The 24571-nt window shown below is 47.0% G+C and overlaps 1 protein-coding gene across 1 annotated transcript; it reads left to right on the top strand.

The window, feature by feature from the left end:
- The first annotated feature begins 4733 nt into the window (after positions 1-4733).
- On the top strand, positions 4734-12877 carry PLEKHF1 (pleckstrin homology and FYVE domain containing 1). The gene is made up of 2 exons (XM_075101487.1): positions 4734-4835; positions 10572-12877. Exon 2 carries the CDS (start codon positions 10584-10586, stop codon positions 11403-11405), a length of 822 nt encoding a protein of 273 aa, XP_074957588.1. The 5' UTR covers positions 4734-4835; positions 10572-10583; the 3' UTR covers positions 11406-12877.
- The last annotated feature ends 11694 nt before the right edge of the window (positions 12878-24571 follow it).

The following is a 24571-nucleotide window of genomic DNA, read 5'->3' as shown; positions in this document are numbered from 1 at the left end:
GCATGCTACAAAATGCTTTCAGCAGCTTTTTTAGACACATCTTCTTTTTTTTCAATATTAATTTGTTTTTCCTCTAATATTACCCCCTCTCTGCACTGAATACCTGCACCTTCTCACAGTTCTGGCATTTCATACTCTCTTACCTCATGTCTTTCTCACCTTCCCCTTTCATATTTCAGATAGAATATGCTCCCATTACTGGGAAGCACTACCCAGAAATAGTGGTCTGGCACCATGCCAAAACCTGCCACTTGTTTGTCAGCGTGTACTCCCCATCCTGCTCCTCTGAAGAGAACAAACTTCTTCAGAGCTTTCCCTGTTGTACATCCTCATACTGGGCAGCTGTCAGGTGCAACCTGGAGACTCAAGGCGACCGACCTGCTTGATCGATCCACTCAGAAAACAAATGCAAAGCTTATGCTGTTAAGGTTGAAAGAAAGCACAGGTTAGTGATACAACCTGAAAAACTGAGACTAGGTAACCTGGTTTAAAAACAAAACAAAACAAACTTTTCCACTGAAACAATGCAACTCCTCCCTTGCTTGGACCTGGTCAATTTTCAACTACAAAATGCCCTTGCTACCTTCAACCCAATAGGCTACAGAGCTGTCATAGGGCACCTGGCATTGGTACTCTGGGGTGCAGGGAAAGGGCTGCCAGCATGGGACAGTGGGGGTGTTTCTGCACCGCAAGGCAAGGCACATCCACAGTCCTGGCAGCAGCAGCTTCCCACTCAGCACTTCATACGCCCAGTGCCAGAGGTCCAGCGTGCCCTCCTGACATCCGCCACACTCCTGCACACTCTCTGCTTAGCCCCATGAGTGTAAATCAGTGTATTTGGTTTGCTCGTGGCTTTAAGTTTCAAGTTTTATCATGTCTCCTGCACACAGTATATTCTATCATGCAGAATGGTACACACTGATTACATCATGTAAAGAACATTTCAGTGACAAAATACCCTGAGACTTTTACAGTTAAGAAGGGGGATAAAAATGGGACTACATACTACATGCTGATCCAAAACAGAAATTACAACTCTTACCAAGCTTTGGATCAGATCTTCTAACGACTTCTGTGATTACAGTAACAGACCACTGTGAAGAGAACAAGCTATTAAAACTCAAATTGGCTTATCAGGGAAACCGCTAGCATTTCTCCCTCCCACGGTATGTTTCACCACTGCTGTTTAGCACTGAAAATTCAGAAGGAACAAACAAAATACCTTATGCCTTCACAGCACTGAGATCTACAGACAACTACCAAAGCATAACACAAAGACCAGCATACAGCCTAAAAGTAACACGGGTTTGAAACCTTTCTCATAGTGCTGACAACCACATGTGCCTATTTTACTGGGGAGAACACGATCCCTTCTTTCTTCAACCCAACCAAGAGCAAATAAATACTATGTTTTTATAATCAATATTTAAATTTAGCCTCTGCTGTTTACCTGTTTAGTGTTTATTGGTTGTTCAAGACTTCAGTTCCAACTCTACCTAAAGGCCATGCACAGCATTGCACACACACATGGCCAGGAGAACAGGGCTGAAGGTCGGAGAAGAGAAGGGCACCGCACAGCAAACACAAAGGCTCTTATGATGCAAACTTGCAACTTCAGAATCTGCAAGTGTGAGAGGTTTTGTGCTCCTTGCACACGATAGCTTTTGCAATGATCACTGCAATTTCTGAGCTGGGACATGACCCTGCAGTGAGGCACGCGGGCCTATGAGTCAGGAGCTCCCGGGGCTGTTCCTCAGCATCCCCGGTGATTCACGCTGAGCCAGAGCCTGTTGCTGCTGAAAAGCTGCATATGACCATATGTAACTAACTCTCCAAGTTTCAGTTTTACATTCTGTGAGGAGGGTACAAACCCTCACACAGTTACTAGAATTTATGCTGCACTTCAAGATACTTGAATAAAGTGCTGCACATATGCAAAGCACAGCAATGCCATTGTAAAATCAAAGAGCACATTGATTGTGTATTATGAGAAAGGCAGAAGAGCAAGCAGGTCTCAAGGCTGATTTCAGGAATGCTTCCATCACCCTGACAATCATTTTGTGGCCAGATTCCTAGAAACAGCTCATAAAGCAGATAACTTCTCACACGTGAGCCAAGAGAAGTCCCGAGGACACAATGACCCTCTGAAAAAGGTTTGTCTGGCAGTCTGCATGTGGACTAGTGGTATTTTGGAAACTGATGTTCTGAAGTTTCAGTCTGTACTGACAGAGCTGAGCACGGCTCTGATTTCTGCACCGTCAGACTTGGAAGCACCACATTTCTAAAGCACACAAATGATGCTGGTAGGGCTTCAGAGGCACAAATCAACCACAGCAGCTCATACATTTCTAAAATAGGCTGATTACTGAACCCACTGGGGGCCAGATCAGACAAACATTCATCCCTCCCTGCACACTGCACTCTAACAGAGTATAGGACAGAGGTTTTTCATGCTTACAAGTAACCCGTAAAATGAACACACATTGACTTATTCACTCATTAAGTAATAGGAGTATTCCAAGCTCAATTCAATAAAATCTTCATAGCTAATAGCTGTATTGTCCACTGATGAAATGCTCCATGTAGTCAATTAATTAAAACCACACTCTATCCTGTGATCGCAGTGGGTTCCTAACATCCCAAACTGAATATCAATATTGAGTTTTATTTGAAATAATTTTATCAAATGCTTATTTAAAAAAAAATGCACTAAACATACACTGAGCTCAGAATTTAACAGATGTTTTTGTTGCTAGTATAATCTAATCTTTTCCTGCAGGCTGTTGTTGTAATTTTGCCACCAGAAGATAATAAAAAGCCATTTTCTCCCCTGCAGAGCTTACCTTTGGCTGACTCAGCTGAGCAGCTGCAGTTTCCTTTACTTGCTTTGAAATCATTGCATCCCAGTTGGGCAAGATATTTCTGCTACTGAGAAACAAGTGGTTTTGGAGAAAGTGCCAGAGGCAATAGATCAGATAATGCAACTGGAGCAAGGTAAAGAGATTTTAAAAGTTGGTAATTTGGGCTGCAGCTTTTTTAAGTGGTCCCACAATTGTTTCACTTTTACAGCAAGAAGAAAAGAGCTCCTGAGCCTGCCTATCAAATATCTTGTAGGATTACTGGTTAAACTCTGAGTTTGTATCTCAATAAGGCATTAGAACAAGCATGTATTAGCTTCCAAAACAACCAGGTCAGCTCTCAAATGCAACTGGTTAATACTGACTACACGCCCAGCGTGTACCTCGAGACTTTCCCTCACCTTGGGCAGCAGTTGCCTGAACACACCTCGACTTCTGACTGAAGAGGGAGAAAGCAGAAACAACCTTCAAATCCCAGGTTGTTTGGCTAACCCAACGCTATGTACGGCCAACACGTAATGATTACTGCTCAGGTGAGTGTACTGAAAAACAAAAAGAAAAATAAATCAAAGTACTACGTCTCAGTGACAAAGACTATGATTAGGATAACATGACAGCAAATACAGGATAACTTTAGCACATGGAAAAAGAACAGTTTAAGAGTAACAATCTATGGCTGGTTAGATCTGAATTACTCAGGTAAACTCTGACATATTTATTTCAATGCTTTGTATGTTGACAATAGGCCTTATGCAAAACAGCATTGTGTTGAGAATGAATTTCTAAGCTGGGCAGACCTCCCCAAACCTAGAAGACTACTTGCAAGACAGCCAGGATGGAGACAGCTGGCATCCAGGCTCAACACAGAACAGCTCCCAGTTGTGAGAACTGGTCTGCAAAGGCTCTGCCTCTCTTTCTGCTGGCAGATCACTCAGTCCTGCTCTCCCTGCTTTCCTGCAAGAAGAGACCTCACATTAAAGTCCTATCAATAACCTTAAAACCACTGCTCAGTCCAGCAGCCTGCCCTCTGTGGCAACGAGCTCACTTTTCCCAGGTTTTCCAAAGTCTGTTGATGACCGGACGACACTCTCTGTAACCCTCCCTCATACACTGCAAGGGAGCCATGTACTGCAATTAACATAGTGCACGTCCTCGTTCATCTGCTCATCTGACACAAGCATGAAGTACGAAGAAATAAGGTCTCACGGAAACTCTCATGACTGCCCAAGCTTTTCAGCTCTTAAGCTAGAGCTTCCCGGCCTATGCTATTATTACCAAAGAAAACAAAAACCGGGGGGGGGGGGGGGGGGGAAATTCATTTTTAATACCTTGACAGCTCTATCACTTCCCATTAAAGAAAGTGAGCCAGCACCTTAATTATACATCAGTGCAGGCCTGGGTAGCTCGGGGTTGTTTCACAGCGCCAGGCAAGGACCAAAGCTCAGCTCACCCATGCTGGGGCCCCCACGGCCCTCAGGGTGCTGAGGGGCGCCGAGGGGCGCCCACGGCCCTCAGCTCACCCACCCTGCCGCGCTCACGGTGGCAACACACACGAGCGGTGCTCGGTGGCAGCCGCCGCAGTGGCAACAGGTGCTGCTGGCGGCTCCCCGAGGAGCAACAGCCCCCGCACTGACAGGGTACCGCCTAAGGAGAGGCGGCGACATCGCCCAAGGGTCACCACTCCCAACCTCTGCCGGCGCCGTTAGTCAGCCCCACCAACTACGAGAGAAGCAGCGAGAAAGCTGCACTCCGGCGCCCCCTGGCGGCCCCCGCCCCGCCCTTCAGCACCCTCTCCGCTCCGCAATTGGCCGCGGCCCAGCGAGGGGGCGTGGCCCGAGCGGCGCGCTGAGCCTGAGCGACGCCCATTGGTGGTGGGTGGGGTCGCGGGAGCGCAGTCCGGCTCGGCGGCGGAGCGGAGCCGCCTGGTGCGGGGTGGTGGGGAGAGCTCGCCGGAGGCGGCCGGGGCCCTTCGCGAAGGTATGGGGCCAACCGGCGGGGCGGGGGCTCGGCGCGGCGGCTGGACGGGCAGCTTGTGCGGAGGGGGAGAGTTTTGGAAGAGTCGGTGGTTTCCGCCGCCGGGCCGGGTCGGTGCAGTGGGAGGGAGGAGAGCGGTCCGGCGGCTGCGCTGCGCTGTTCCTCCCGCTGTAGTAGAGAGGAGTGGGGGAGGCCGTGGGCGTTGCCGGGATAGCTCGGCCCCGCGAGGCCCGCAGTGTGCCCTGCCGGCCTGGGACCGGCGCCCGCCCACGGGTCGTCCGTCACGCGTGTGCGGTGCCCCGCTCACGAGGGAGCCGGTCTGCCGCACCCGGACGTCTCTGCATGGCCTGAGCACCGGTTAGAGTGACGATTTATTTCTTTTTGTAGAAGGGACTCTTAAGTTACCAAGTTTGAACATGTACCAATGCCACAGAAATTGATCCCGTTGCAGAGTGGTAAGAGGAGTCCCCCACCTTTGCCCATTACACCTCTTCTAAGAGGTACGTGGGCTTTCAGGCATTGGGAAAGATGGAGAATTCATCTCCTCCCTTGGTGATTACCCACCCTCACCAGCAAGCCTGTGTACATCGCCTGTCATGAGTACTTGTCCAGCCTGAGCCTGTAACGGGTGGCCTGACCAATGCTGTTGCATTAGTCCTGTTGCCTCCAGCTCCAACACCTGGGAGTTCCTTATGGGGGTCTTTTCCTTATGGCCACTCACCAGGTTGATGCTGATGAGCAGCAGAGTGGGGAGCAGGAGGTGCATGCAGAGTACCGCCTTGCTGCACCACGTGAGGATGTGTGTGTGGAACAGAGAGCAGGGGAGGCGGAGGGAGTGAGGCTTTTCCTCGAGTTTCAGGTTTTCCTTCCTTCTGTACAAAGTTGCTCGGATTTCTCTGTGCCTGGGTAGCACACGAAAGTGCCACAACTGAGCTCGGGCTACCAGCTGCTGGTTTTGGTAGCATCAGTCTGAGCTCCTCAAAAGCCACCACTCAGCAGTCCCCTTGCTCTGGTTCTGCATGCCAAAAGTCCTGGGCATGCCAAGCAACAGCGGCAAGCAGCTTGGTAACTTGGCTAGTCTGTATCCCATGGGATTGGTGGCATTTCTCAGTCAAAGGCCTAATGTGACAATCATTCCCAAAATATACATGTACTGAATCAGGTTCCTCATGAGCACAGCTGGAGGGGCTACCCCCCTTGCCCCCAGTCACCCGGTAGTTACAGCATGCTAGGAAGGAGGGAAAGGCAAGCCAAAATCCCCTCAGGCTGGAAAACAAGAACTATGTTCTTCTTGTTCCTGATGCCTCTTCTGGGTAAAAGGTGGTTGCATCCTGCTTACTGTGCTTGGCAAGGAAGAGCTTATGCCAGGAGAGACTTGTCGGCTGAGCAAAGCAGAAAGAGAGAGTCAGAGAGAGCTGCAGAGAGGTGAGGCTCAGGGCCCAGCAGTCAGATCTGTTCTCAGCATGCCGGTACTGGTACTCATGGACCATCCCTTGCATGTGGTATGCATGAGGTATGCAATAGATGCCAAGACCGTCAGTTCCATTTGACAGCAAGAACCAGGTAAAGTAGCTTGCTACATTGCTACACCTAAGCCATAGGTACATACGGACTTGAAAAACATACCCCAGACTCGCTGACCTGGGAGATTAAGTTAAAATGCTTTGCATGGATGCATCAACATGGCTGTTTGTAATCACAAGTGAACAAGTGCCCATTGTTAAAAGACGTAGCTTGCTTACTTCTGGAACTGAGTGCAGAGGGAAAAAAAAAGGTTTATTTTTCTTTTGCAATTGGTTTTGAAATAGGTTTGATTTTCTTTTGAATATCAGTCATATTCAATGAGTTATATATTTACTGCATAATATTTGATCACATGTAGAACAAAGAGATCTTGACCAAAACAACTCCAAACTTTGCCATGCCAAAAACTCCTGTGAAACCTATCACACCAGTAAGGTGTATCTTCCTGCCTCGTTCCAACTGTGTAAGCTTCTGCCGCGTGTGGTGCACATGCATACATATCACTTGGTAATAAGCACCTTGACCCTGCTGAGAGAGCAAATTTGAAAAAACAGGAAGAAAAAATATTTACCAAAATTAATCAAATAGATTAGAATTTATATCCACATTTTTATATCTCATCACTGTTGTCCCAAAGGGAGTCTCCAAGTAAAAGAGACCATAATAATACTCAGCAGCTATCTTTATTTACCAAATTTGGAGTACTTCCAAAGCCAAACTGATTATTATTTGCAGTGAGTCACAATATTAACAAGAAATTAGTTTGTACGTGGTTACTCGAGCTGAGCACTATCTAGAGCTCAGGGTGGGATTGATCTTGTGTGTGGTGGGATGAGGGGAGTCACCCTCTGCAGATGGCTGTTTCTCCTTCCCCCCCACCTCCAGCTGAGAGATAGTTGTCCAACCCTAAAGGTAGGCAATGTGAATCCCACCCCTCCTATTATTTTGCTCTTTAGTATATGTATCTGCTGTTCTCCAGTCATTTATACCCAAGAGGAGAGAGATGTTAAAAAAACCATGCTGCGTTTGCTTCCCCAGGAAAACTGCTTTGGGAAATATGCTGGGCTAGAGCAGCAGCTGACAGTTTTAGTCTTAGCATGGAAGATTTTCCCAGAACAGAGTTAGCTTTTCTTTGGTTAACTCATGTCATTTTAACTGGGTAACAAACCAGAGGGGTGGAGGACTAAGGACAACCCTGCAGGTGGAGATGTGATGTGTAATGAGAGCTCACTTTCTTTACTTTCACATTGCCAGGTTGTGTCTATCCCCTTCTCCATTTGCTCCACGCAGCAAGTCCAAGAGCTTTCTGGCCTATGCAGGGGCCCAAATCGATACAATGGCTAAAGCTTTCACAGCAGCAGGGCTTGCACTCCTCTTTGAAAATGAGCTTATGTTTCCTGGCTCTTTGCAGGCATGGCCTTTATATTGGACAAAATGTTTTCATTTCCTCTGGGATCTGGTACTTGGAGATCCCTAGAAATAGAGTTGTGTCAAGAACCATACTTGCTTGAGAGGTTGGGCCATGCTTCTAAAGTACATAAAAGTAAAAGAAGCAGGCTAAGAGCTTGGACTCCATAACCCAGATACATGAGGAAGTGAGACTGTTTGGAGCAGGATTAACTACTTCGGTTTATCCCACTTGGTGTTGCTTCCAGATTCTGAAAATTCTTGACAGTATTTTGCTGCATTCACAGTCTTTCCGCATCACCTTCCCAAACTGTAATTTCAGGGTTTTTTTTCCCCTGTATTATTTTGTGTGCTCATGTTGCTCTTTCATTCAAAAGTTCCTCATCCAAGGATTTGTTTGTAGGAAACCCTGAGAGATCACATCGCAGGATAGGTGAGACTCTGGGTATTCACAGTCAGGGAGTTTGGTGTTCAGTTGTGGACCACAGTTTTCCCTGCCTGTTTGTTCTTCAGCCTCAGTTGTGTATTTAAGAGCAAGAGAAAAAAAACACATGCTGCATCGTTGTAATTCAGAATTGATTTCAACATATGTCCTGCAGCAGAACAGCTCCCCTCCATGCACAGGTCCACTTGGTCTGACAGATCAAGGAGGGGAACAGAGCCTTTGTCCTCTCCTGATGGCAAGTCATGAATCCCTTCACACAACTTCTGTGCATCTGTGCTGAAATGGCAGGCTGGTTGGGGCATTACTTCAGCCGCTGCTGATGGCATCAGGTCCCTGGATTCCCCCTGTCTGGCTGAATGCAGCCCCTGGTCACAGCATTGCAGTTAATTGTAAATTGCCCTCCATGCTGGAGAATGCAAACATGAGTGGATATGCTTAATAGTTTCCAAGTCCATCAAATCCATTCTGGTGCTTCGAGGCCCTGAACATACACATCCTTCCAGAAGGAAGTTGGAGGTCTTGGGATCCTCCTTCTAATTTGAGAGAAACCCTGGGTTTGTCCTCTTGTAGTACCTTCTCAGCTTGTGTTCACCTTACAACGTTGGTATTGAGATGATCCCACCAACTCTTGGGAGGTAGCTCTTGCCATGGAGCAGGCAGGGATGGTGGATGCCACACTGGCATTCTTGCAGGCTCAGGCAAGGCCCCAGCTGCTGAAGGTGTTATCTTCATGGTGAGCAAGAAATCCCCATACCTGCCATCACAGAAGCCAGCTCTTCAGGAGCAGTGGCCACACAACACTTCTCGGTGAAAGCTATTTCTGCAGGGTGGGTTGCTTCATTCAGGTCTGCCAGGGCTAAACCAGCATCTTAGCTTTGCACAGGACACCCCAGCCTGCTCTAAGTTAAGAAATTCTGGGGAGTCAGAGGAATTGGCCAGTTTTTGTCAAATAGCTCAGGCGAGACATAAACAGCATGCAGCACCCTTGAGCAGTGGCTGTGTGGTTTCCCTTCTAGCATACTGAAGGAGTGATTTGGGGTGAAGGGCAAGGGAAGAATGTAAATCATCACTGTCCCAAACACACAAGACCGGGCATGTTGTCCTCTTCCCTTTCCCTTCCAGCCTCCATGGCTACAGGGACTCTGGACATGGAGGACAAGGAAAACAGTGGAGAACGGTTCTGCATTAGAGATTCAGTGAACTGCTAGCAGCAACCAGGGTGACACACATCCCTGTGATCTCAGAGCTGCCTCGTGATGGCTGAGCTACTTCGCTGGAGGAAGAAATGACTCATGTTCCCATGGCCAGCAGGCCTTGGGCAGCACCCTTCAGCACAGGAGGGTCTAGGTGCAACGAAAAATTGAATTTACAGCATGGAGCACTTTCCTTACTGCAAACTACAATAGCAAAACATTTGCTTTCGCTTCAGAGTTACCCTTATCTAGATTTTTCTATTAAAAAAAAACACAGCAAAACCAACAGATCATCGAAACCTTGGCTTGTATGAGAAGGAGGGCATGGAGGTGTGGGCAAGGATGAGCGGGCTGCTTTCCACTTCCCCTTCAGCAGAGATCAGACTGTTTTCAGAATGATGTCTTGTAACTGGAAGCACCAGCAGCCCCAGCAGAGCTGGGGTAATGGAGGAGGGGCTTGGCTGATGTGGGTTTATTCACAGAGCCTGTGCTTTTTTTCTTCTTTTCCCGTTTTTGTCATGCAGGGAGGACCAGTGGGAGCAGGTGATACCGCACTCTTGTTCCTCCCTCAGCTCTGGCCCAAAATGGTATTGATGGGGTGTGTGTGTCTGTAACTAATCCTCAAGAGAGCAGGCGTGCAGTCAGAAACAGGAGGCTTGCTCCCCAGACCACAGAACTCCCTGAGCCTACATCCAGCTCAGCAGCAGTTAGCTCCCTGCTGCAGCTGCGCTCCCAGCTGCCAGCACTGACAGGGACAGAGGGGGGGGTGATACTGACACCCTTCAGCTGTCATAGTATGGTAACTTCTGAGCAAGTATTTATACCTGCATAAGAGTGGGTTCAGACCAACTGGCTTCCTGCACTATGGGCATGCAGTTTTACAGGTAAAAAGCACAGCTGTAATGGAAGAGCTGGCTCTGCCTTCAAGGGCTTCCATTGCTGCAAACTGAACTATCCCAGTATAGACTGGGCTGTTGCAAAGTGGGGTCAGAAAGTTTGAAAATTTAATTTAAAAAGGTAACAAACTAAAGTGAGGAGTTGTAAGGAGATTACTTGTTATCTCAGGTTGCATTAGGAGCATCTCACCTGTGTATATGTTCACTACTCAGCCTCACCCAGGTGCAGATGTTGGCAGCTTTGCTATTCCCCTCTTTCTTTTCCTCTCTTTAGAGAAAGCTGGAGATGGTGGACCATCTTGCAAACACTGAGATCAACAGCCAGCGCATTGCTGCTGTGGAAAACTGCTTTGGGGCTTCGGGACAGCCCTTAGCTGTGCCAGGAAGGGTCCTTCTCGGAGAAGGGATTTTAACCAAAGAATGCCGCAAGAAACCAAAGCCTCGCATATTCTTCCTTTTCAACGACATCCTTGTCTATGGCAGCATAGTCATCAACAAAAGGAAGTACAATTCCCAGCACATCATTCCCCTTGAAGATGTCACTTTGGAGATGCTGCCAGACACCTTGCAGATGAAGAACCGCTGGATGATTAAAACCTCCAAAAAGTCCTTTGTTGTTTCTGCAGCATCCCTCACAGAGAGAAAGGAGTGGATCAGCCATCTGGAGGAGTGCATCAGGCACCTCCTGTCGAAGACGGGCCGGCAGCCCTCCACAGAGCATGCAGCCCCCTGGATCCCGGACAAGGCGACGGACATCTGCATGCGCTGCACGCAGACCAAGTTCTCCACGCTCACCCGAAGGCACCACTGCCGCAAGTGTGGCTTTGTCGTCTGCGCAGACTGCTCCAGGCAGAGGTTCCTGATGCCCCGGCTGTCCCCCAAGCCCCTGAGGGTCTGCAACCTGTGCTACAGGCAGCTGCTGGCAGAAAAGAAGGAGGTGGTGGAGGCAGATCGCAGGCAGCCAGAGCCAATCTGCTCTGCAATCCCAGGCTATGAACCCTCTAGCGGCGATGACAGCGACAAGTCTGACGACGACAAAGCTGACCAGTGGCCAGCAGACACAGAGTTTTATACCTCAGAAGTATCCTGGTCATCTTTCCATAGCTGACCTCCTTGAGAGTCAGTGGCATTTAGACATTGGGAAGCCAACTTCTGGCTTCCAGTGCATGTCCTTCTTGATGTTTGCTCTGGAGGCCATGCCTAGGAAAGTGGATCTTGGCCCCCGTGTGTGATGCCTGCCTGGGGAGCAGAGATGGGATTACCCCTGTGAGAACGTGCCTCGTACAATGCAAGCACAGAGAACAACAGCTCAGTGAAGAGCATGGACTGGGGCAGAGACCTTCAGATCAGCCTTAGCCAAATGAAGTCACCCTTCAGTCTTCCTGTCTGCAAATGCAGAACAATACTAACTTCTTTTCTCAAATGCTTTGAGATTGACTCTTGGGTGAAAAAGGAGCAAGAAATGCTGGAGTTAAACATGCTTGCCTGCTAGTGGTGCATTACTCTGTCATGGTGAGGGGCACTCTGGATGCCATTTTCCATGAGCATTGCATCTACATCAGAGATTCTCATTGCAAGTGTGCCAGCCTGTGGGGATGGCCACTCATCCCCGCACAGTAAGGTCATGATGGGCTTCCATTTCTACACCCAGGTCTCTTAACTTTGGAAACACTAAGGAAATGGTGCTCCAGTTGCAGGGAGCTCATACAAGGCTTGGCATGAGTAGCCTTAGCAAAGTGCTGGAGCATCTAGTTCTCGAATGGAAAGAGGCCATTTTGGTGGTACTGGGCTGGGAGGGAGGAAGGAGAGGGGAAAGGGAGAGGTAAAAATATTTAGGAGTGAGATAAGGAGGGGGAGACTTACTACAGTTGACTCAACTAGCTGCAGAGCCCCAGATCTCAAAAACAGGCAGTTCTACCAGATTACCAGCAACTTGATGAACTCAAGCCTATCAGGTAAAAGAATAGCCCAGGGAAGACTTGTTAGAAGTCTTGAAAAATCCAGGAAAATACCCCAAATTAAGATCCTATGAAGTACAGCACTTCAATTTCCACTTCTTTCCCAAGCAGGAGCCCAACACTTTGAGTGCTCACTTGTGGGCTCCCCTGATGTCTATCAGTCTCACGAGTCCAAAGTTAAGGTCCTTAATGTACTTCCAGGGTTGGAGCCCAAGACTTTACAGTTAACTTGAGATCAACTTTAAAGTTCAAATTAAGTTAGAAATAAACCATATTTATTCAAATATTCTATCATGGGAGTAAATATACTAAAATCAGACAACAGCAATTGTTTTGCAGCAGACATTTCTACAAACTTTTAGTATATTTATGTTGTGTATTTTACGCTTTTGAAAAGGAACATGGCTAGGAGTACACTGCCAATGTTATAAACAGTTTCCTTATCCTGGCCAGTTCCAAACAGTGCATTGCCTACCAGATGGCCAGACTTAGGGTTTTTTAAATTTCAGTTGAAAGTAATAATTCTTACAGTCTTTTGTAAACTGCCACTGTTCCAATGAATTTGTATGACTTGACTGTGTGTGAATAAAGACACGGCCAAGAGGAAGAAGCCAGGAAAATATGACAAAGCATGTTGTTATTTAACGAGAGTCTAAAACAAGATCTGGGATTCAGGCCTGGCTGGCCTGGGTTCCAACTCCTCAGCCATGGGTTGAATGCTCTGTGTTTCTGTTTACTGCTTGAAGGTAAGCACGAGTGAAAAAAAACTTGCCAGATCTGATGCTGCCTTTATATTTATACCATGTTATCATCTGACTGAGTTTTCCCAAGTCTTTTGCAATCCCCTGCAGTAGTCTGTATTAATTGAAATGGTATTTTTTCCTGTGGTGGGACAGCTCAGAGTAGGTCAACAAAACTTACGACCTAGGCAGATGGTTTGGGGTTTTAAAGCAATAAGTACAGAATTCTGTTTTTCCCATCCCTTTCCAAGCTTAGTTCGTAACTCTGTGCAACAGTGATTGTTTTTATAATGCCTCCCACCCACCAGAAGGGTGTACATGCTATGCAAACAGAAAATGACCTTAAAAACAAACAGGCAATAGAACAGTTCACAAGCCAAAAATAGCCCAGCCACTGAACACCAGTCCGTAGCTGGCATTCCAGTTCCCTGCTCCTGAGGCAAAACTCCTGTTTCTTCCTAGTAACTGGTTCCAGAAATGTAATCCAGTGTTTAACTCACTTCTTAGTTCTCTTAGAGAATAGCTTTTCTTTCTTATGTGTCCAAAGGTCTTACTATTATCAGCCTCAAAAGAGCTATGAACTGTCTTTTATCCACTAATGCAGGACAGGCATGCTTCTAACAAATGTCTTCTTGTTGAGCAAGAGCTTTTCTCAATCACAGCAGGAGGAAGAAAAAAAAAAACCCACACCCAACACAAAAGCCAAACAAATGCCACCAAAAACAACCCACCCCCTTTTTTCTGTGCATGTTGTAGTTGATGGCCTTTGTGGAAATGCACACACCTTCCAGCAACTACTACATCCCCATTCCTTACAGGAGGTAGGTGTGATGAAGAGGCAAGTGTGGAAGAGCTGTGACACTCTTGTGAATAATTCAGAATAAGGGCAACTCGTATCACATACATACTGATATTTTGAAACACAGTGTTATGGAGCTGAGGAGGTGCACATGAACACTTGCACTTCCAGAGGCTTCTTACACGCATGCTGCCTTGTGTGCATTACAGCACCTTCTCCCAGACCTTTCCCTATTGCTAGCCAGTTGCTCAGTGTTGCTCCCAGCTCCACAGCCGTGCAGGCAGTGTCAGGGTATCATGCCGCAGGTGCTGCCAAGCAGGGAGACCCAGAAAGGCTAGGGCTGCCACAGTTTTGAGAAGCATTCATGTAGAAAGCCAAAGTAACCTAGCGACCCTTAAACTGTTAATACATATGGTAAATTGAGCCTGTCCAGAAAAACATGAGGAAATTTAAACCAAGCCTCTCCCCTCTTCCTGTAGTTTTATTAAGCAAGCTGGGGAGCTCAGCAGTAGGATTAGAGCCTGGGGCTCCTGGCTTCTGGCCTGCTGAACACATGGGTTTTATATCATGGGCTGTGCTGTTACTGTCCAGCCTGGAATTCTCCAGCCTGATTCTATCTCCAGTGCATTAATGGGGCATTTCCTGATTGATTGGGGTTTTTTTGAGCTAAATAAATGCCTTACCAGGGATTCATTAGTTTGCAAAACCATGCTGCTAGGAAGAGCCATAGCTTGAATGCTTACTTTGGAAAAATATCTTCAGGCTAGGGATTTTGTGGCGTCACATCCTTCTGAAAGGCTCCCAGACATGGTGTGTGAGGATCAGTTGCCAGAAAGGGTTCCTCACTCAACCCCTGCCTGAAGGTGTCATGGCCCAAAGAGCATAGCCTCATGCAGCCTTCTCTGCTGCACACCAGCCTTGGCACTGCCTGACCCCAGGGTGCACTAGTTCAGGAAATCAAACTGGCTAAAAATTGCTTCTGCTCCCTCGAGCAGAAACTGGAGCCCAAGTACTTTTAGAAAAATGCAAGTTTTTTTGGTCCTCAGCAACATGGTTCCTTTCCAGCTAGGTACACAAGAGCAAGAGGACAGTCCCCATAGCTGTCAGGAGCAGTAGGAACACCAGCACACTGAATATGGAAAGCAAAACTTGAATGTTAGCATCAGACCTGCTGAAACTGCTAGGGATTCTCCAGCAAAGAGACAGGAAAGCAGAGTTAAGGGCCATGAAGTGAAGCAAGAATCCTCTTCTGCTCTCCAAAGCCGGTAGGAAGGTAAGTAAGAGACAGCAATACTGTAGCAGCAGGTCACAAAAGCCAAAGGAAAGGTAATGGGGAGATTTGCTCTGTGAATACACTGAAAAGAAAGGATCAAAGAGGTTGAATGAAACACGTGTGCTCCGCTGCCCTGAGGCACAGCCAAGGCACACCAACAACTCCAGAGCATGGTGCTGACTCAGCAGTTCACAAGCATTCAGAGGCAGCAGAGTGAAGCAAGCCAGCTTCATGGTCAGATTCTTGCTCCCAGTTACTCAAACACTTAGTTTTTATCCAAGCAAGAGTTCTGGCTCTGCTGCAGCCCATGGCCTCTTCCAACTCACTACTGCTGCAAGGGAGTTTGTCGTGTTCCTCAGCCTGGGATTTTTGATTAGTGGGAGGAACGTTGATGGTCCCAACTGCTGCTGAGCTTTAAAGCATTGTGTCTCCAACAAAAAATACAGGCTTCTGTTTATGACTCTTTCTGCTCCAGACTGTGTTGGCAGGAAAAATGTGTTACACTAATGTTACTTCCATGGTGGACACAATATGGCAAAACAGGTCCAAGAAACCTTTGCCTGAGACCCAGAGCTGGAGATGTGCTCCAGAGCACCTGGGGAGGAGTGCTGCACTCCAGGGAAACACAGGCTGCACACCATGGTGTAAAGCAATAGAAGGGCCACACAGCCAGGTCTGCTTTACATTGCATGTCACAGGCAGGATAAATCCCAGTGTCATGCACACATACGGGAAATCACCTCCCCTGCCTGCACACTTGGGTGTAAAACTTCCAAACAGACACAGCAGTCAGTGCTGCCATCCTGAGATGGCAGGTGGAGGAGACGAGGCAGGCAGAGAGGCAGTATTGAGTACTGATGAACACTGAGCAATTCCCTTTGAAGCTGGCACTTGACTTCATTTCCGATAAGGCCCAGAAATTAAAATAAGTCATAGGCAGGTTTTCCATAAACCTCTTATCAAGAGGTTGTGTAACACAACCTCCCTAGTTTGCTGTTGTAGGAAGGGCAGAGAGAAGAAGGCAGGGAGCTGGATACAAGGCTTTGCTTGAGCAGAGTACTCTCTCGTTTACAGGCCTCTCTTGCATGGTCAGCAGGATCACTGCTGGCAGAAGACACTCTGCTCCATAGCGGTTTGACCCGGCTTCCCCACACAGCAAGGGAACACTGCATCCCTCTGAGCTTTGTCTAGCCTCTCCTTTTTTGTCCTAAAACCAATGTATTTTGGTGAAAGCCTTAGAAAAAATGGGATTTGAGAAGGGAAAATCATTAACTGAAAGTGAGGCAGGCCTCTTTTCCTCTAACAGACAGCAACAAGGGAAAAAAGTCACACACGGTTATTATCAGAAGAGTTATACATAAGGTAAAACCAGACCCTTGGTGGTTCAATACACAAAGGATCTTCCAGAGACACCAGAGGGAAAAGTAAGCATGACACTGAGGCCTCTCCATCGATTTGTTCCCCCTCCCATTGAAGCCTGCAGGAGGAACCATGTCCCCTAACATGCATTGCATCCCCACGTAGCCATTAGCCTGCCATGACCACTTTACAGAGCATGGCCCAGCTGTGAGAAGGCAAGGGCAAGTGTCTGTGCTGGGGGAAACCTCTCGGCAGCCTGCCTGAGCTGCACATAGAATAATTTAGGTTGGGAAGACATTTAAGATTGTCGACTCCAACAGTAAACCAAACACTGCCAAGTCCACCACTAAACCATGTCCCTAAGCACCACTTGTACGTGTCTTTTAAATACCTCCAGGGATGGTGACTCCACCACTTCCCTGGGCAGCCTATTCCAGTGCTTGATAACTGGAACATTAGGAATAAAATTTTCCTAATATCCAGTCTAAACCTCCTTTGGTGCAACCTGAGGCCACTTCCTCTCATCTGTTCCACCACCCTGTCTGCAGCATGCTGGTTCTGCACATTGCCACAGAATAAGTCCCCATGCCTGAGCAAATGCCAGGAGAGCAGCACTTACGGGAGTGCCCCTTACAGTCATTCTCAACTGTCCTGACAGCTCAAATGGCCTGACCAGCTCTGATACTGTGGTGCGAGCCAGCAAACCAAACCCAGAAACCAAAGCCACCAGCACCCAGGTCACAACTACGTGGTTTCCATCAGAGTCTCTTAATTGAGAAGTGTTTGCTCAGCAGGAAGTTTCAGGCAAACCAAACCAAGTTTCTACCTCTTTCCAGAAAATGGCCTTGAGCATGCTTGTTTACTAACCAGCTTCTAAGAGCCAGGCAGTCCAGCAAGGTTTCACTGTGTCTGGCTTTCTTAGTCCAAAGAGCTTTCATATAGTCCCATAAGACTTGCACGCCCTTTGCAGCCCAGCCCTGCTCCCCAGTGGTACCCAGAGCAAGCATTCCTCTGGTCCAGGATCTACGTCTGGGGCCACAGAAGTGGGGGAGCTGCTCAAGTATCAGCCCCCGCACAGCGCTGGTGGCTGAAGGGCGCCTCACACCACTTGTAGGGGTGTCTCCTCTCCAAAGAAAGGCTGTTTTTCACTGGCTTGGCAGGATCCAGCTGCTCTCCCTGACACACTCCTACCACAGCTGACTTTACTGAATCACCCCAGCAGAGCAGAGGGAGGAGTGACCCTGCGCATTAACCCTGTAAAGGCCTCTGCAGCACAGCTTTCTGCTGTGGTTCATGCATGACAAATGCCTTACCCCCTAAACCTCAACAAACAGGCTGGTGTCAGTCACACCTGTCCCATGGCCAGGGGAGGACTTGTCCTACAGGGTGTCAGGCTGCAGCTGCATTTGTTCATTCTAGTAGTACCATGTTCAAAGCAGATGATACATCACTTGCAAGCCAGCAAGTTGAGTAAGCCCCTGTATCTGTGCTGGCTCCCAACAGGCACTTTGGATGTCACACATTGCAGCCATCTGCATCTAAGGAAACAGCCTGAACAATGAGAGGTTCTACAAAATCCACTGGTAAAGAGCTACAGTGTTAATCTGGGGAGGATGACAAATGGAGATTGTCACACTTTGCTATTTCAAGACTTCAGCAGTACCACTGCTGTCACTATAACACAGCAGTTAGAGGCATGTTACCTTCATAAAAACAGGGTCTGTAATGCAGCTGGTGTAGCCCCTGAGCAAGGGCAGTCCCTCACAGCACACCCCTGGAGCCCAAAGACAGCTCTTCCTGGAGCAGCAGTGCTGCAAGCACCCTGGCAATCACTAAGCAAGCATCCCTCATGCCAGCTGACATTCTCTCTCTCTCCTCAGGGACATGCAATAGCCAAAACCCAGCACATGGACATCACAGAAGGGATTCTAAAGGATGTGTTTGTTGGTTTAGACCTTACAAGTTAGGGACAGGCTGGGGTTGCTCCTCCGCACAGCTTCCCCCTGCTTCAGCACCCTCACCACTCAGAAGAACCATCAGGGCAAGCCATTAAGCACAAGGGGAGCCCCCAGGATTGCAACTCCTCTTCCCCTTGGGAAATGGGGGAAGTGTCCTGTGCTGGAAGCAGGCAGAGGAGCTGGTTGTTACCCAAGCATGAGTGATACAGCTCTGCAGATGCAAGCTTTCACAGGCAACTCCAGAACCAGATGTGATGTTAACAGCTGTTGGGAGCTCAGCAGGCTGATCCAGTACATCTCTGCCTCCCACCCAGCAGCACTTAAGCTTTCTCCTCCCTGCCCATCCTCCCCCACCAAAATTTGTCTCCTGTATTTTGGAGGCTGGGTTTTCCTGGGCCAGCTCACCCAGCTATGCCGGTGGGACACATGCTGGGATGTGGAGCACAGCGGAGCTCCCTGATGCACAGCGCAGCAGGCAAAGCATCCTGCCCAGCCAGCTGAACCAGCCCTGCACAACAGGTACCTCTGCAAGCTGAAGGCTTGCTGGCTGCAGGTTTGGGAAGAACAGCAAGGTAGGGGAAGAGAAGGAGCTTTTTTTTTTTTCCAGACAAACTTTAAATCAGTTCTGTGAGAACACTTAAACATGCAAACAGAAAACATAAAGAACTTCTCAATTAGCATACGACCCATGTAATCTCTCTCTGTAAAACAACCTTCCCATCTGTAAAATAAAGCAATAGCATGACCATATATTAATACAACTTCCACTGTATGTGAGTGTGAATAAAGGAGCTTTCCTGCTTTAAAAATACTGTCTGGTGATTTGAATTCTGGTGGCATAGAGACATTTTCTGCTTGGTGCAAGCAATAAAGACATTTAGTTTAATTTTCAAACTAATACTGCAAGAATATGAAATAACTGATTGCAGCTGAGGGTCTGAGAGAGATTAGGTTTCCTAACTCTGCTTAACCACTTGTTTGGACACAGGAAAGTGTTCAGGGAGGAAGACTCCACTCCTGAGCAGGATAAGAGGCACAAAGGCAAATGGACAGGTCTTCCCCGCCACAGGAAAACCCTTTTCTTCAATAATAAAGCATGCTGTGCTGTTTTCAGAACGCGATTGCTTTGGCAGCACATATGTCATGTTTTACTTGCACACACGTTGGCACAACACTGCAGAAGTTGTGTGCTGCATATGTTTGGGATAATATGTGAAAGCAGTCTTAATAAACCACAGCCAGAGTTCACCTACCCCAAAACCATGAGGGGTGGCATGTAAGAGGCATGCATAGAGCTATACTTCCCTTGGTTTAGTCTCCTGTCATTCTGTGGTGAGAAACTTCTCAAGGCATTGATTGATTCTGGACCGGTGTGTTTAATAATCCTTGCTGCCATCAACCTGCCTAATCACTTTCTGAACACATTTTTGTTTTGGCACCTAGAGCATCCTGTGCCATTTAGCTCCACAATTCACTGTTACACTGTGTGAACAAGCACTTCCCTTCACCTCTGCCAGTTCCGTGGGTGCACCCTGCTTTCTATGCCACAGTATTGTTCTTCCTGTTCATCTCTGGGCCATTCACAACCACGACCAAAGCTCTCCCCATCAGCGTCTTTTCCAGTTGAACAGTTTTAAACTAGCCCATCTCTCTTCAAACAGATGCCCTCCAGTACCATGTTATCCTTCTCTCTATCCTTCCTAGCTCTACAATGCCCCTTTTGCCTCAAAAAGGACTAACTGGAGTGGATTGAGCAGGCTGCACAGAAACATGTGGCTATGACCTGGATTCATTCAGTGGCATAGCAATGTTTACTGTCCTCTTCTTGGTTTCCTTCCCTATCCATCCTAACCTTCTCATTGCCTTCTGACCTGCTACTGAGAACTGAGCTTGTATTATCAGAAATCTGTCCACAGTGACCTCAAACTCTTTCCTGAGAGAAAATAGGTCACTCGGATCACAGCACTGTGACTATATAATCAGGGTTACCTTTCTTTTGGGTGTATTTACCACTAGCCAATATTACTGACCCCTGGCTCACATCAATGCTAGCAGCTGATGACAGGTGCTGCAGTGCTGTGCACAGGTAACTTCGCTGCCTAGAAAGGCTTTGAAACCTTGCAGTTAAAGTAGAGCATCCACTCCTTGACACATCAGCACAGCACATGCACACAGCGTAACCTTGTTTTCCTTTGCAACCAGTACACACCAGCACAATACTTTTAAGTACAACATGGTGCCAGCAGCACAGAAACCAGGGATCTTTCAGCTAAGCACAGCAGTGACGAGGTTTAACTCAGTGCCACTGGGACTGCATCCTCTGGGCAGGGTTAGGAGATGGCAGAGGCTGTATGCACAGACGGAAACTGAGCTGCTGCAAAACACTGGAGCCACTTTATTAAACACTTGGCATTGTGCTGCTTTACATGAATGTTTGAGGTTCCCAAAGATGCACCAGGGCTAACCAAAAGACATGGGGGAGCTTTGAAGCTGGCTTAGTTGTTGGGGTATAAGCGGCCGGTAGTTGGTTCACTGACTTCCTGATTGCTATCTGAAGACACCATCCAATTTTGGCTTATTGCATAACACCACAGTACAGTATGCACAGTACCTTTGTTGCAAGGCTGCATGGCAGCTTAATTAGTATCAGCAGAATACTTTGAAGACATAAAGCACTACAAGGGTGCTCCTTATTATCTTCATTGCTACTTATCATTAGTGGCACAATGTGAAGGCTAATCTTCAGCCTACACTCATGGGGGATGTGCTGCTACCATTGTCAGCAACCCCAGTCCCACTGGGACAGGCTGGGGACATGAAAGCCTAAAATTAGGATTAGACTCAATGGCAGCACAGGCTCCTGCAAAGCTGAACTTCAGAGGCGGCAGAAAGCCTCAAGTATGCAGGCGCTGCCAGGCAATGGGAGGCTGTTCACTGTGGTTATGGAATATTTTTATACAGGGATTCCTGGAAAGAATGGCTGGGAAAAAGCAAGCAAGTCCCTTTTATGGAAAGCAACAAAATCATATCCAAGAGCCTGCCTCACCAGCACCCTATTTAGCATTTTACTACTGATTTTGTTCCTGCATAAGCAATTAGTAAACTGCAGCTTGGTCAAAAGTCTGCTGTGTGAACTTTAGCTCATGGACAGGCACAGAGCAGGCAGCTGATTCCTACTGATACTCCAGCAAGTCTTCCACTTTAATGCAGTATTTGCTAAACTCTTTTGCCATCCCCTGCTTTCTTGAGTAATGTGAAGCATTTGCTCTTGCACTCCATCTCTCCTAAGCCCAGCTGTTGCATCTTTTGTATCCTTCTTTTGTATCCTGCTCTGAAGGGAGCAAGCCTTTAACTTAGGATTTTGGAAAATCTGGTTATGTAAGGCTTAAAATTAAGCTAGAAGGGCAAGGTAGAAAAGTTAGATCCCCTCTCATTTTGGACTGAAAGGGCAGGATTCTTAGAGACAGAGATGTTTGAGTAAACGCGGATAGCAGTTAAAACTCAGAGCTGCCCTGGCCTGCCTTTTTTCTTGCAGAAAGCTTCCATTACTATCAAACAGAATTGCCTGCCAGGGAGAGGGCAGAAAACTATCCAGTGGCACAGTTAGCTGGGCAAGAACAAAAAAACACATTAGCAATGCATACAAATATAAGGAGAATGTGCTTACCTACAATTCTGCACCCAGGATATTTTTCACCCACTGGTTCACACACTTCAGCAGGAGACACGAATCTCCTCCAGCTCCAACGGAATGCTGGTACCTGGGGAGGTACAGTCAGGGCTACACACACCCCTGGCCTGGCTCCATTATCTCTCTCATCAAAAGCCCTCCTACCTCTGCATGTGTTCAGGGGCTGATTCAGACTCAGCTGGGTGATTCTTCAATTAATCCATAGTAACACCTCAACATATGGAGCTGCTTAGGGAGCTGCAGCAGAGCGAGGTAAAAATAAGACCTTCAAAGCTTTTGTTTTGTTAGATCAGTTTTGAACCCAAATTGCATAGATTATTCAGCACATCTTATTGACTGATACAGAAATAACAAACCCTTCACACTGTCTTCAGATTACATGTACAAGGGAATATCTGAGTGCTCTACTCCAAAGCAGCATGTTAGAGCACAGGAAAGATTTAATTTCACCCTAAATCACTCCTGCCCATGGAGGCTGAGCAGGAAATAAGGAATACATCTGCATCCTGTTAGACACTCCTTTGTGGGGTATAATTAGTTAAGGTCAAACACCAGTGTAAATCTTTCATTCCCCTGAAACAAAGAAAGTAGCTCCACAACCTAGTAGTTTCTTCTTCACCCCATTGCTATGAGCCTCTAGTAACATTTATTACATTCCTCCTTTGATGGTGGTGTCCTGACTGTAGGATCAGAGAGTGGTTAGCTGCATAATAGTGCTATTATGTTTTTGTAACACATTACTTCCTGTGGATAGATTGCAAAGCGTTTAACAAAAAAAGCATTCAGGAACAAGATGGGGAGTTCCTCAAGGTCACCCAGTAAACAAGCAGAACAGCCAGCAAAGGTGATACCTTTTCCGAGGCCCAGCAAAATGGGCTTTTCACCAAGCCATGCTGCTCTACCTGCTGACAGCTGAAGCACTGTCTTTGTTGGAAGGTCAGCAGTGACACTAGATGAAACCACACCATTTTGAGGGAACTGCAAAGGTACAGATGTTCAAACTCAGCATCTTTACTGTTGAAAGCCATAACGTTAATGTTTGCCTAAATCCTTCCTGCTGAACAGTCATCCAAAGAAATGAATGCCTTCGTTTTTGCAGACTTCAGAATAATTTTATATATTTACCTCTTAGGCTCTTCTGGAATTAATAAATCACACTTAATGAGAAGTATTAGCACACACTTACTGCAATTATATGATGAATGTTTGATTTCTGGCTTACAGCCTGAAAAACACATAGATTTCTGTGATCTCTACAAAGGTAAAGATGAAACCTTACGGTTTAATTAGGGACTGATAGCTTTAGTTCTCTCCAATGCAAAGGCCTTTGGATTTTTAAAAGCTTTCCAACTCAGCTGAAAGTCTGCCATTCAATTAGTCTGGAGTTATACACCAGCTGGTCAAGCAATGACAGCCTTTCTAAGAAGCTAGTGCTTTCTCCCTAAGAGCTTTAACTCTGGGGGAAAAAAATGCATTGCTTTCACATCCTGTGTCTACACTGGTGCTGCTAAACTGCTGGTGGAGACTGAGCTCAGCAGGTCCTACCACTGCAGCTATGCAGGATTAAACCCCTGAGTCTGCCTGTATTTTGCTAGTGAGCAGTACTGTAACTGCTGCAACAGCGTGAGGAAAAAAATTTTAAAAATTGAATTTCCACATGAATCTGCATAGATTTAACAGTAATATTAAGATTGGTATAAATGCTGTATGACCAGAAATACATGTGTGTGAAAGCACCAGAGCAACAGTTAAAAGAGAGGCCTATATGTATACGGAGGGATGCCATTTCATCAAATGGAGGAACATGTTGCTGCTGTCAAGCCCCAGAAGACCCACGTTGGTGAGACTACAGCACAGATGGCTACTGAACAGAAGATCCCACGCTGACAGCAGGACAGTGGCAGAGGCTGCAGCAAACCACATACGTCAGTCCTCCCTCTGATAGCCCAGCAGGCTAACAGCAAGACAATTGCAACAGGATATAAAAGATAACCTAAAGGCTATAAAGTATTTGCCCAAAAACTTAGTTCATCATTGAAAATCAAGAACAACCCAGGAGATGAAGCAAGGATTTGACTTGTCCTACATGTTGTGCACAAGCAATCCTGGTCAGACCATTTGAGCCGGTATACCACAAGAGTATGGCTGTGTAAAATCAGTTTGCGTAATGACTTTGAATAACACAATCCCCTTCCCCTTCCATAAGATCCTTCAGTGAGTTTTGTAACACTAATTTCCTATAAACTAACACAAAGGGAGAAAAGGCATGCTAAATACTGTTGGGTTGCAGTTGACAAATTGCTGTCATCTAAAAGAAATATGGACACACTGGGTCTCAGTAGCTTTATGCTGTGTGTGCTAAACAGAATTTTGCCTCAAAAGAGCCTTTGCAGCACAAGTTTACCTCTCTAAAGAAGAGGTGAGTGTTACAGGGAGCAGGTGCATTCCACTCCACCCGTGCCCCATGCACAGAAGCACATATCGCAGGAACTATAA

Source organism: Phalacrocorax aristotelis, chromosome 8, assembly GCF_949628215.1.
Source record: "Phalacrocorax aristotelis chromosome 8, bGulAri2.1, whole genome shotgun sequence".
Lineage (NCBI taxonomy): Eukaryota > Metazoa > Chordata > Aves > Suliformes > Phalacrocoracidae > Phalacrocorax > Phalacrocorax aristotelis.
This window is presented reverse-complemented; position numbering and strand designations above follow the sequence as displayed.

What these genes read in the sequence shown, in the direction of transcription:
- PLEKHF1 (XM_075101487.1), top strand. Translation starts at nt 10,584, where the DNA reads ATGGTGGACCATCTTGCAAACACTGAGATCAACAGCCAGCGCATTGCT.